The 13,718-nt window shown below is 37.1% G+C and overlaps 1 protein-coding gene across 3 annotated transcripts in view; it reads left to right on the forward strand.

Moving 5' to 3' along the window:
• EEA1 (early endosome antigen 1) overlaps nucleotides 1-13,718 on the forward strand; it is a 76,131-nt gene that overhangs the window by 29,080 nt on the left and 33,333 nt on the right. For all 3 annotated transcript variants that reach the window (XM_080639116.1, XM_080639117.1, XM_080639118.1), the window contains 2 exons: nucleotides 4,896-5,012; nucleotides 9,785-10,123. In XM_080639116.1, the coding sequence (XP_080495242.1) occupies nucleotides 4,896-5,012; nucleotides 9,785-10,123 (456 nt within the window). The remainder of the gene's footprint in view (nucleotides 1-4,895; nucleotides 5,013-9,784; nucleotides 10,124-13,718) is intronic.

Consider the following 13,718-nt stretch of genomic DNA (forward strand, 5'->3'; position numbering starts at 1 on the left):
TGCTGTTTGTACTGGGAGGGAGAAATAAAGCAATACCTGTGTGATTTGAAGACTTGTTTCTCTTACTAAGTGACATCCAGACAAAATCAGTTGTTACTGAAAATGATGTTTTTGGTTAATGTTTGAGTTGATGTGCCTGAAAATGGATGCTAGTGTTAAAATACATAAAAGAGAAATTATTAAGACAAAGTAGAAAATAACTGCAGTATTCTTATAGGACATACATAATTCTTGAACTTACATAAGATTTAAAAACGTCAGTGGAACTGAGATAAACTGCTTTTCTTTCTTTTTCCTAGTTTTTACTGTCAAATGGGAGGCTTTTTTACACCTATTGTTTATTGTAGGAATATTTTGTGTGTAAGGTACAAATCTGTTGTGCACACTTGCCCTCCCTCAGTCCACTGCATAATTGGCTTCAAGTGTTGCCTGTTACCAAGTAGAGCAGAAAGTGAGAGACTGCCGGGCCTCACCATTGTCTCCAGGTCAGGATGTCACCTGTAATCTGTTTCCAGGTGATACCTCTTTTCCTATCTTCGTTGCTGCAGACTAAAGGTCTAAAGCATAAAATAAAATCTATTGTTCTCATGTTAGTTTTATTTTTTGATTTTTTTTCTCCATATTATGCTGCTTTTGAACTTTAAATTCATCACATTTAAGAAGTATCTTAACTGTCTACTTGAGTTGCAGAATATGCTGATTTCTTCAGAAGTACTTTGTGAAGGCTTGTCTTGCTTTGGCTGAGTCAGTGGAAGAAGTTCTAAATTGCTGATGGAAGATTTGAAAGCACTTGTCCAGTTTCATTTTTCTTGCATATAGAATTAATGATAACTCTGTGTTAAAGGAAGCAAAGCTAACTGCTTCTCCCATAGCAAATATTCAGTGTTCTTGGTTTTGGTTCCTGTGCTTTTCCACCAGTGAACACTTCTGCTTCCATAAAATGCAATATCTCTGACTTCAATCTGTAAGAGTGAATCTTACTCCTCAAACTTTCTCAAACTTAAACAAGGGAAATTTAGGTTAGATATAAGAAAGAAATTCTTTACTGTGAGGGTGGTGAGTCACTGGAACAGGTTGCCTAAGGAAGCTGTGAATGCCCCATCTCTGGCAGTGTTCAAGGCCAGATTGGGTAGAGCTTTGAGCGACTTGGTCTAGTGGAAGGTATCTCTGCCCATGGCAGGGAGGTTGGAAATAGATGATCTTTAAGGTCCTTTCCAACCCAAACCATTCTAGGGTTCTGTGATTCTATATCACTCCTGGCCTGTTTGATGTTGTTTACCATGACAGTGAGGGAAATCTCTGACAGAGATAGCAGCAAGAAATCTTGATAAAATTACAGTATCACTAAAAGTGCTTTTGTCTGACATACGATTTATTTACTGATGACTTGGTAAATCCATACTTCCCAAAGAATTCTCTTTGCTGGGTGCTGTTGCACCTGTCTGGCAGGTTGGTTGGTGTAGTTTTACAAATGGATGACTTGACAGGGTAATTCTTCACTGAAGACTGTCAGCTGTGTTTAAGACCTTTTAATTTTGTCCTCCCCTTTTTCTGTTGTCCCACACTAGTACAGCAATATCAGCAAAACTTGTCAACGCAGAGCTGTGGTCCATAGTGAAGTGGAGTCATTGCAGCACTCCACAATTTACATGAGGGAGTACCTAGGATTTCTGTAGGACTTCTAGTATCCCCTGTCCTGTTGAGATTTGCGGATGTGAAGGATTTCTGGTATATTTTTATTCTAGGCTTTCATGTGCCCTAGATTTCAGAACTGCAGTTTTGACTTTGTTCATTTGCACTGCAGAGCTTTAGAGAAGTGCTGCCTGCCTGGCATTATTATGAACTTCTTAAGGCTTTCCCTTCTGCCTCCCCTCCCAGCAGATATGTTGAGCTCCAGGAATTGTTCAAGGGTACAGTTCTGTACTAAACATGAACCTACCATTGTTTTCAAGTTAAAATTACGTATGCCAAGAGCTTCATCAGATGTGAAAAAAGGAATATCACGGTTGGTATTAGGAATATAATGTGGTTATGTGGCTGTGTAAGTTGCTGCATAATTGCAGTTTGGTTTTAACTGTAAGATCCCACAACTATGCTGCGGAATTTAAATTTCATTTCAAAATACTGTCTCTGTAGTCTTTTGTGGTTTTGGGTATTTAGTTTTCACGTGAAGATAAAATGACATAGCAGCAGGGATGTAACAAAAATCTTTCATCTTAAAACATTCTCACAGGAGTATGAACTGTTCTTGTTCCCCTAAATTAGGTATGTTTAAGTTTTGACATAACTAGCCATTTTAAAATGTAGCTTTAAAGTGCAGCTTTTAACAGGAAAAAAGACTAGTGAAGGTGGTTTTTTCAGCCCTTCTGGAAGTAAGAGCATGCTGGGGAGAAGGCTCCACGATGCCCTTAGCTGTTATTATGTGTTCACATAACAATTCTTAGATGTTGAGAAGGATTATAAACTACGTTGCAACAATTGTAATAATATCAGAAGTCTGTGTGGTTTCATTAGTATCTAGGCTGAATGAGAGAAGATCGAGTTGTGTGGCAGAACGTGGTAAGCAGTGGTAATCTGGTTTTTCTCAGAAGTGCTACTGTCTTCTCTGCTTAATTCCAACGTATGGCAACAATAGGCCAAGATGTGTTCAAAGTAAAAGCTTTTTTGTCGCTGTAAAGTGACTGATCAGAAGTTTTTTAAAAATCAAAATTACTCAAAGTCATAGTGGTGAAAACTTTTATACTTTTCTTAAAAAAACACAGTTATGGAAAGTGTTAGCCATAAGAAAACAAGAAATGGAAGTCCGTCATTGGCAGAATGGGTACAGTTCTGGTCATAAAAGTTTGGCCCTGTTTCATGTTTTGCTCTTTAAGAGCTCCTCAAGGGCTGAAAGTGATTCTTATGCTATCCTTGACCATTTTCCAAGCTGGCTGAGGATACATATAGTAATTCTGATTTCCAAAGTGAGATGTTTTTAAAATAAGTCAAATCTATGGCATGGGTGAAGAAAATAACAAAGATAATCTTAACCCTATGTGAGCATCGTTAGATGCTGCAGGAGGGGAATGTGAAGAATTGGACAGCTCTACAGTTGTCGCCTAAATGTATGCATTATGGTTGGGTGTTTGTGCCTTATTTCAGGTGTATGTGTATCTCAGATGAATGTTCATTCTGAGCTATTCTTCCCATGTTTAGTTTTTCACTATATTGGCTCCTGCATAGTAAACACAGAATGAAAACATATGCATTGCTGTGAACTAAGCATTTCTATGAATCTCTGCAGATTGCGGTTTGTTTCAGTATCTGATAAATCTTCATAAAATACAGGGCCTAGACTTTATTGTTAACTAGAGTGTTCGCAGAATTAAACAAAATTAGTAGGTTAAATTATAGGTAAATTTAATAAAGCGAAGACTGATTTTTTTTTTTTTTTTTCCACTAAGCAAATGCGTTAAAACCACCAGAATATTTGAAAACAAATTTGAGGAAATGTGTCTATTTATAGCTTTTGTGACTGCTTATTTCCATTTTTCATCCATCCATTTTATTTATTCTGCTTTCTAATGAAGACCCTTAAATTTGAGATAAATATTTTTGAAACCTTTTTATGCTTAGAGTAGATTTCTGTTGTATCAAGATAATTTCAAGAGGTTGTTAAACAGATACATTCCCTTTTGCTTATTGGTTCATTAATCATACAGACACATCAGCCAGACAATATCAGGAATGAGTATTCATTCATGATATATTTCCATGTTAAGAATGAAATGTAGGATGGGCTTACTGAATTGTGAGGGAAATGTGTCTTTATGGATACAAGTTATGATTCTAGTTTGGAAGGCTGCATTGGCATCTTTAGCAATCTTCTGCACGTTTTCTGCATTATATTCTCTCAGTAGTGAAAAACCCATACTGTGTTTGCTGACAACATCCTGGAATGTTTGCCTTCCAAAGACAGATCCCAGGATGTGTTTTACCTAACAGCTCTGTAACGAAACAGTCTTGTAAAGCTCAGCATTACAGAAAGTCAGTTAATAACTGTATGTAGTCATATAATGTGTTCATGTGTTCATATGTTCTCTTTTATCTGCTTTTTCTGTACAAAGGTTGTAGCTAGTATGTTTTATTGTCTACTACTTCTGTTCTGCTTTAGTTCATACTTGAATTCAGTATTTATACATTTGTGCTGAAATCTGTAGTTAAGAGAACAATAAGAAGGAAAATTTCTTTTAAAAGGTCATTATTATATAGTGTATTCATAGTGAGTGCATTCATACACAGCATGCTTTTAGGGCAGCCATTGTTACCCATCTAAAGTACTTTTCTTTTGTGCTTCTATTATGGTATTCAGATAGTTCGCAGTCATTGATATATTCTGTTTTTACCAATCCTTTAATGGAGTAGTTTTGTTCCCCGATTATGCTGACCTGCAGGGTTGATGTGTCCAAAAGTCACATACTGAGTTTGCATCAGATGCCAGACTCGCTTCTAGTGCGTTTTCCAGTACATTTTCCTTACAAGGGAGGCAAAGCTTTTGGCCATGTAACTGCTGTGACTTGGGAGGGTGTCACCTTGAGCTAGAACTGTGGTAATGATTAATAGATAATCTGTTGTGCTTTTCATCAGTTGTGGGCTCAACCTGGCATTTCCTATTGGACTGGAACCAATTTTTGTCTTTGGAAATAGGACATGAATGAATCTCAGCTGGGAAAATATGCTCAAGTAGTACTTCTGTAGCTAATGGTGCTCTGAGATTAATTTGCAGGTGATTTTATTATTAAGCTGTTTATTTGTATACAGGATGCTTTTTATTTTGCTACCAGACATCTTGCTTTTGTTGGGATACGCATGCAGATCATTGTTTTAAATGTGGATTTTTCTGTTTGTCTGATCAGGCTACCATTAACCAGTTGAGAGCTGAACTTGCCAAAGGACCTCAGGAGGTAGCTGTATATGTTCAGGAGCTGCAAAAACTTCAAAGTTCAGTCAAAGAGTTGGAACAAAAAAACCAGGTGAGAATGCCATTATTTTCTATGCTTGTCAGCTCATATTAAAATGGAAACACATCACATTCTGCTTCAGGAAGCATTGAAGACTGTAGCAAAACACTTCTTGGGGTTGTGGAAGTTGAAAATTCCTTTGCCATTTTGCTTAATATGAGGGGTATTGTGCAAGCAAACACTATATTTTAACTATCATCAGTACATTACAACTGAAGTCCTCAGGGTTTTTATGATTGCAGATTTCTAATTGCTGTAGTTTATGCTTACCTATCATTAAGCAGTATTGCCATCTCACACATGCAAAGAAAAATCAGTACCCTTTGAAATGTTACAGTGTTTCACTAAAAATCATAAATCAGAAAGCATTTTTAGCTCTTTTCATTGGTTTTGCAGTTTCTTAGCTTTTAGATTGTAGTTCTGTCACATTTTCTGGCCATTTATTAAAGTCATGAAGGTCGAAAACGGAAATAAACTCCAGAAGCTTCTCAGCTTGTAAGTATTCCTTGAGAGCTTTTATTGAAGCCCTTTCAGCTTGCTGCATTTGTTGGATTTGCATTAAAAAGAGTATGTGTTGTGGTGAACAAAATGTAGGTAAGGGAAGAAAGGAGACAGGGAGAAAGCTGCTGTCTACAACTGTCTGAAAGGAGGATGCAGAGAGGAGGTGGCCAGTCTCCTCTCCCAAGTAACAAGTGATAGGTCAAGAACAAACAGCCTCAGGCTGCACCAGGAGAGGTTTAGACTGGATGTTAGGAAAAATTTCTCAACCAGAAGGGTGATAGGGGATAAGAACAGGCTTCCTCAGGACATGGTGGAATCATTATCCCTGGAAGTGTTCAAAAACCGTGTACGAGGCCTTTAGTGACATGGTTTAGTGGTGGATTTAGTAGTCCTGGGTAACGGTTGGACTTGATTCTATTGATTCTATGATTCTACGCATGCTGCTGATTGTTATATGTTTATCTAACACTGTGTATGAACTATACACATTATGTATATGTATTCACCAGCAACCTTGTTGATCTTGGAAAATAGGAAAAGGCAGAGACCAAACACTGTGTATTTAGTGTAATTAATATTAAAACAGCCTTTGGAAAGAAGATAATAAGGTGCAATTAAAAATTGGTGAATTAGGGTGACTCTTGGTTTGGCTCATTAAGTCAGGTGCAGAGCTGAAATGGTGAGAATTGTTGAGCTGTACTTTTCCACACACCAGCAACACTGGATCAAACTTTTGACAGAAGTATTGCTGTACAATCTAGACACCTTGCCTGAATATATTGCTATTCCATTAACCATGTGAAGTGAAACAGATTCATGCATAAGATAACCATAATTTAACAATCCCCTGCTATGTCAGGCTAATGCCGAACACCACTTGAGGAATAGGAAGAAGAGAAGTGGCAGCAAGCTACATTTCCCATTTCAGTTTCAATGACTTAAACCAGTTTACAGCCATCTCTTTATGCAGCTTTTTGAAAGATGATATCTATAAGAGTGGTATGCTAGCCAAAGAACCTTGGCCCTGGAGGAATTGGACCTAGAATTGGAACAGGTAACACTAGCTTCCCAAATAACAGAAATTGTTCACATTTCAAACAGTTTGCTATCTTTGAAGAAGCTGTCAGGGAGGAGGTAGGAGCCATTAATACAGGATAGAATGTGTTGCATTTTTATTTGTACATTCATTTATATTTCCATTGCAATGCAGGAAGGTATTTCTGTGCATTGTTGCAGATTTTTTTCAAGCTCATGTACCACCTCAAGCAAGCAATCTATACCAAGAATAGTGAATGACAAGGAGATAAGATCAGTTCTCAGAGACCAGTGGAACTTTCCTTCATTTATAGAGCACTGTAAGTTTGGGTCTTGGCTTGCCTTGCAGAGGCCAGTAATGGCCTGTAGCCCAGAAGAGACCTAATGTGTAAAACCAGCGTATTCCCTGAAGTACAGGACTTCTAAACTCATTGCATTTGTGGGTTTTTTGGTGTTTGGGGTTTTTTTTTAAGAGAATTGTGATGCGTTAGCTACAGGGAAAAAAGCTTAGTTTTAACCCTCTACTGATGTAACTATTCTGAAATTCAATCAGTGCCCACAGAGTTTGTTATTTAATGCCTGGCCACTGTCAACGACTAACATGTATTATATTTACTTTTTCCAAGGACCAGTTTTAAAAGAGGGGATTGATGTGGTGTTCTCCATTGCATTTTGTGAGCTTCAAAGGCTAAAAGTTTTTTGTTGAATGCTGTAACATACTGTCATTTCCTCTTCCTTTTCTGTGGAAATCAAGGCTTGGGGAAGAGAGGGGGCTTGTATGTGCCCATATCTCTTTATATGTCTGGGATGCAGCTGGAACATGCATCCAGATAGGAAACACTGCTGGGTCCACTGATGTAACTTGAATGACCATAGCTTGGCAGCTCTGTGGCCTCAAGTCTCAGTCTGCTTCAAGACAACAGTAATTGTTTCTATTTCTTTACACCTCCAAATTTAAGTTATTGCCCTGCACTGACTCTTCATGAAGTAGTTCATAGCAGTTCTAATTGTGATATGTAGATCCAGTTATGAAGTAGTAGTAAAATTAATATTTAGCTCTAATTTGCCCAGCTATGGTAAAAAGGAGTCTGTGGTGTGTTGATATTTCAGGAACACTCTTCAGTGTGCCTGCCTGGTAATTTCTTTTTAATGTAAAGGAAAGTGCAACATTATTTTCTATTTGAAGGTGAAATATATTCTAAAAACAGTGGGAGCCTTGTCGCTGACTTTAGGAGGGTAAAGATGGCACCTGGCCTCAGTTACGTTCTTTATGTGGTCCATTCCCGCATTTCCTATGTGCAAAAATAAATCTATGCATACCTTTAGCATAACTTTAGCAGCACCAAGTTGTTTTATTTTTCAAGAAACATTTCAAAATGTACTATTTCAGGTCTAGAATTCAATAGCCAAAGTTTAGTGTTAAGCCAGAATTTTTGACTGAGTAGTATACTTTAGAAAATACACATTTTTGTAAAAGGGCACATAGGCATTAATTATATAATTATATTTGTTCTCACATGGGTTGCTGGACTGTTGGAGTTATTTGCAAGATTGCTTGTTTTCTAATCTCTCTTTGCTTTCTGGATTCTTCTGTTTATTTTATCATGATTGTAAAATAGAAGTGTCTGTATATGGTTTATAACAACAAATCTAGTCATAATTTACTAAAATCCATAGAACAAAACTATTCAACTGTTCAACTTATTTGAATGATTTTACAGCTGTTTTCTTCTGGCAAAACAAGTTTCATCCCTGGATACTGCACAGCAGTGCACTTGTAAAATGGCCAGCATAGCTGGAATTGCAGCACTATCTTATCTTTGTAACAGTGTTATTCCAAAGTCACAGAACTGTCTGAAGTTTTGACACGTAAGACTGACTTCAGTGTTGGCATTTTTTCAGGCTGATGTGCTATAAGTGTTCTTTATTTTTCTGTATCTTAATTGAAAGAGAACAGAGAATAGAGTATTCACTGCAACTGCTAGAAGAACACAAGGATTCAAGTGGTCTGCGTCGTAATGCTCCGCTGAAGTAGACGACAGTAAGATGCTGCAATAAATGGAACCTCCTGGTACATTTCAGGAAGATGGAATGAGTGGCTAGTGGTTGGGTGATGACCAGGGCCTCCCTGCAGCTGTATTTCTGTGCTTTAAAAAGTGCCACTGGAAAATTAAAATGGTTCTCATGACTTCTTTGTTTTCAAATTCTAGTTAGTGGCTCAGCTATACTTGGGGGAAACCACAAACTTTCTGGAATTATATCTTGTCCATTAAGATATTTAATTTCTATCTGAATATAGTTTTGGTTAGTTCCTGAAATTTGATAAAAATCATTATGTAATAGCTGAAAGTGATCTGTTAATATTTTTTTCCTAGTATTTGTCTCAGTGTGTAAATTTGATAGTATGAGTTTAGACCCTGCAATATTTACTGTTGTTAATATAGCAATTAAAATCTGACACTCAGCAATGTTCATGGCTTTCTTTTAGGGAATCCCAGTTTTTAGTGTTTTCAAACTCAAAGCAACCATCCTCTTTGAGTTGGTTTGTATGCAAGGAAATTAAATAGTATAAATTAAAATGTAAAAACATCATCTTCTGAAATGAATATTAAATCATGAGTCTTTCAGTCAGAGATTTATCATCACGATTTATCATCACATATTATTAACATCACAAATTTCATTAGTTTTCACAGGTTCTTTTCCATACTTTGGATAGCAGATCGTTCTTGTAAGTATAGTGACAGGGCAAAATTAGGATGCTTCTTAAAATGATCAGCATGATGACTGCACAGGATTAGACAGGAATTAAACCGCAAGTGTTGTTGCTTAAGGAATTGTGTGAAGGGCAGTGATACTTGATTTTTTTTTTTTTTTTATACTAATAACTCAAATTACTATTTCGTGTTCTGTCCAAACACATGCGGTTGTGATACCCTAGAATTTAAATGTTCGGGGAAAGCAAATTGATCTTCAGGATTCAGAAATAGAGTTTTTTGTGGTGTGCTCAGTAAGAAGAAGTGGATTTCGGTGAGATCATGAAGAACAGTATTTCCAGTTGAAACTGTGTGTGTATGGGCTCCAGAATTAACTTGTGTAATACAAAATAGAGGTCAGTATTTCCTTTAATAATGTTTGTAAGCAAGTTCTTTGCTGTTCAGCATCAGCACTTGAGAAGAAATTTGAATAATGCATTGAACAGCTGTGAGCAGAATTGTATTTGAATAGCTGTGTAACTCTCTTCATAGAGCCTGACTGAGAAACTGCTGAAAAAAGAACAGGACTACACCCAACTAGAAGAAAAACACAATGAAGTAACTGTGAGTAAGAAGAACATGCAGGCAAGCTTTCACCAGAAAGACCTGGACTGCCAACAGCTTCAGGCAAAGCTGTCTGCAGCTGAAGCTTCAATACAGAGATTACAGACAGAGCTAGGTGAGAAGGGGGAAGCAAGCCAGAAACTTAAAGAAGAGTTGTCTGAAGTAGAGACAAAGTACCAACATCTTAAGGCAGAATGTAAACAGCTCCAGCAGCAGAGGGAAGAAAAAGAGCAGCATGGCCTGCAGCTCCAAAGTGAGCTCAGTCAGGTAAGGTTCCTTAAGCCTCCTAGACTGTCCTATTGGGATGGTGCCTTAAACCATCCCATTAGCGGTTTTTAAACTGTGCCAGCATATTTTTTGTGCTCATGCATTTGCATTTCCTTATTGAAGGGGAGTAACTAACCAGTATCTGTATTTGAATAAAGGTAAAGCTAGCTGGTATTTGAATAAAGTATTCTTCCTAACACTGCAGAGAATGAAATGCAATCACCTCTTTTCCTTAGAGAAGTAAAGAAAAGAACTGCAAAAAAAAAAGAGGCTGTGATAAGAGTGCAGAAATTCTTTGATATTTGTTTATCATTATGTCTGAATGTTTTTAGTAGATCCAAACTCTGGATCTCTTCTGAAAACTATCTTTGAAATTTCAGTTTTGAGTATTAAGGTTGAATGAACATCAACTTTGTGGCTTATTTCTCATGTTCTTATTTTACTATTTTTGTATGTGAAAAATAAAAGCTTTAGCCGATCTGAGACAGGTTTTTTTCCTTTACTCTTTTTCTCTTAAAGTGTTAAATGAACTCTTCTTTCATCCTACAACTTTTCCCCTCCCCTTTTTTGTTGATGCATTGCCTGAAATAAGGGCAGTATTGTCAAATGAGAAGGCAACCCAGAATACTGAGTTTGCATGATAAATATTGTAATAGACAAATCCTAAGGTATCAGCAAGATTATTTATCCTGGTTCAATAAGGTAGCTGAAGCTATAATGAATTCAGCTTATGAAAAAACCAAATTCAGGTAGATTATCAGAAGTAGTTTCACTTTTAGTAGTAATTTTATTGCTCTATAGGAGGTTTGAGAAAAGCAAGTCTTCATTTTACATTAGAACTCAAAAATGTTTAATTTGCTTTAAAATTGAATAATGAATACAGTAGAGAATACTTAGTGTGAAAAGCAGGGAAAATGTGAAATCTTTATATTGCTTTCTTTGTGTCTGTGTGCAAACACCTTCTCTTTATGTTGCTGATAGCTGTGAAAACACCCAGAGCATACATCCCCTCACCATTTATGTGGTGTTCTGATAAGTCCAATGAATTATGGAAGCAGGACTTTCATATAACATTGAGCATGCTGAAATTTGTGGCTGGTTGAGCTCTGTTTTATCTAGTGTCTTGGGGAGTAATGTGTTAGTCTGGAAAAATATTTGTGCATTGGGAATCATGTCTAATCCTAAGATGTTAAAAAAACATTTTTTTTTGTTAGCATAACTTCATTTTAATCTCTCATGAAAGTTCTATAATTTTAAAGCAAGTGTTTCTCAATTTTCAAGCCTTTGTCAAGTCTGAAATAGATTAAGTTGTAAGCTGTGAGCATATAGGTTATCCTGGAAGAGCTGTGGCTTGGCAAAACTTCATTTATGTATGTATTACATCCCCAGAATGACTCTCTTTCTCCTGTCAGTCTTGTGTCAGGGAGAGGGGAGATAATTATATTGGTTACTTGCTTAGGAATCCTCACTTGGTAAAACTGGCTTAGTCTGCCTAGGCAATATGTGTGCGAGCTTCAGAAACATAGCCAAGAGGCTGAGCTGAAATCTGGCTTCAGCCTGAGAGAGCATTTTTAGGAAGGATATTTGGGGTGAGAAAATGAAAGAGAAGGAAGATGGATAAAGCATTGCTGAATGATTTCCTACGAGAGGAAATGGAGACATCACGCATTCTCTGGTGATACCATTGGGAAAGAAGACAATCTAGGCAAGAGAACCTGAACAAGCTGCTGGATCTCAGGATGTGTTTTAGAATTTTAAAAGAATTGTGGAGGAAAAAAACCTTACCATACATGCTATAAAATAAAATATAAAACAAAATAAAAGCCAAGCAAAACCTTCTCCCTTCACACAAGTGGTCAGTTACTATTGTAATGAAAAGACTGAATTTCTCATATTTGTTCACTTCATACTTTAATGGAGTTTTCTCTTTTATGCATGTAGTCCAATAGCTTATGTTGACGCAATGAATGCTGCTTACAAAGGGTAGCTGTTTAGTCAAACTGCATTTTCAAAGAAACCTTGCCATTTTCTCAAAATTTATTTGAACAGAAGCAGAATTTGAGTGATGTGAAAGAAGTGATCTTCATAATGGAAGGAAATTTCAGTGATAATGTTGGTCTCCCAGCACAACAATAGGAAGAGGTTAACACAGTACAATATAGACTCCTTCAATCTTGAAGAAATGTTAATTGCTAATAAATACTGTTGTTGGGAAAACTTGAATACTTGATTGTATATTTGAGTCTTAAGTATTTATTTTATTATTTTTATATTCTGCAACATAGGTTAATGCTGGATTTTATAATTCTGTTTACTAAGGTCAGTCTTAAAGTCCTTCAAAAATACTTAACTGTGTCTATAATAAAAGGGACTTTTGTACAATGTTGTTTGCTGATTTCCACCTTTCCAGATACTCTCTCCCAGTATCAGCATAGCCATGAATAGTTATAGTAGTTATCTTGCTGCACTCTTTCTTCGTTAGGTTTTTTCCTCCAGCTCTTGTTCATATTTTTAGTGAGGAAGAAGTATTAATAATGTAGTGATTACTGTGGAAAATGACAAACATTCTGGATCACTGGAGGAGAGATTATGGTCTTTTTCCTCATTCCATCCCCCGTCTTCTCCTACCTCTCTCTTCACTGTGCAGTCAGTTAGCAGGCAGCATCTTGGCCACATGCTAAACAGCTTTTCATTCACAGTTTTTGTGGTTGTGAACATATAAATAAATTATTTAGTTTGGTTTCCTAAGAAAATAAGGCATAGATATGTTTGTTTCCCTGTCCCTGTCCCCTGTAACTTTTGCATTGTTTGCTAACTTCAGCTGGATTTTGACAGATGGCCCAGACGTCTTCAGAGTTAGGTTCTTCAGTGTTAAATTCTTGTGGAAACAGGTAGCTTAGTAAAGGAGAAGGACATATGTTAATGCCTCACCCCCTCAGTGCCTGAGGGGAAGTTTTAATGTTATCAAAACCACTGTTCCTTTTTCTGGCCTACTAGGCAGCCAGCTAGTCAACAAGTGGTGGATTGCAGTGAGCAGTAAGATTGTGCAGGCTTTTGCCTAGATACTAGTAGGGATTTGAGGAAAGTGTGAGAAGGGTTTAGGGATGTTGAAGGGAGGACCTGGAGTTAAAAAGTGAGTGATTCAAGGGTCTTGGACATAAATTCATAGGGAAGCAAGCTTTACTTATCCTGATACCTGGGGAAAGTTCTTGTTGTGCTGCAAGGTCTGATTCATTCTCTGCTTTTGCATTGGGTTGAAAGTTTGTGTATCTGTGAATATGTTCATGTAGAAATAGGCAGGTGGTAACCCAGGACCTATCATGAGAGCTTCAAGTAGGAGAAAAGCTGACTTTATGGAGAGAGCTCTTTAGAACAATGAATTGTAAAAGACCATCCTTGCACTTTGAAGATGGTGCAGCACTGCTTTTAATGACTGAAAAAATCATGAGGCAGGCTTATGTCCAGCTGGAAGAGCACAGCCCCTTGCTTACTCTCTGCCACTGGAAAGTGCTGGACTGAAAGTCACTGAAGTTACTGTGTACTCTACACTGAAGGTTCAGTATCTCTTTTCTGCAGAGAATGAATGCCATTGATG

Source organism: Psittacula echo (assembly GCF_963264785.1).
Source record: "Psittacula echo genome assembly, chromosome: 1".
Classification (NCBI taxonomy): domain Eukaryota; kingdom Metazoa; phylum Chordata; class Aves; order Psittaciformes; family Psittacidae; genus Psittacula; species Psittacula echo.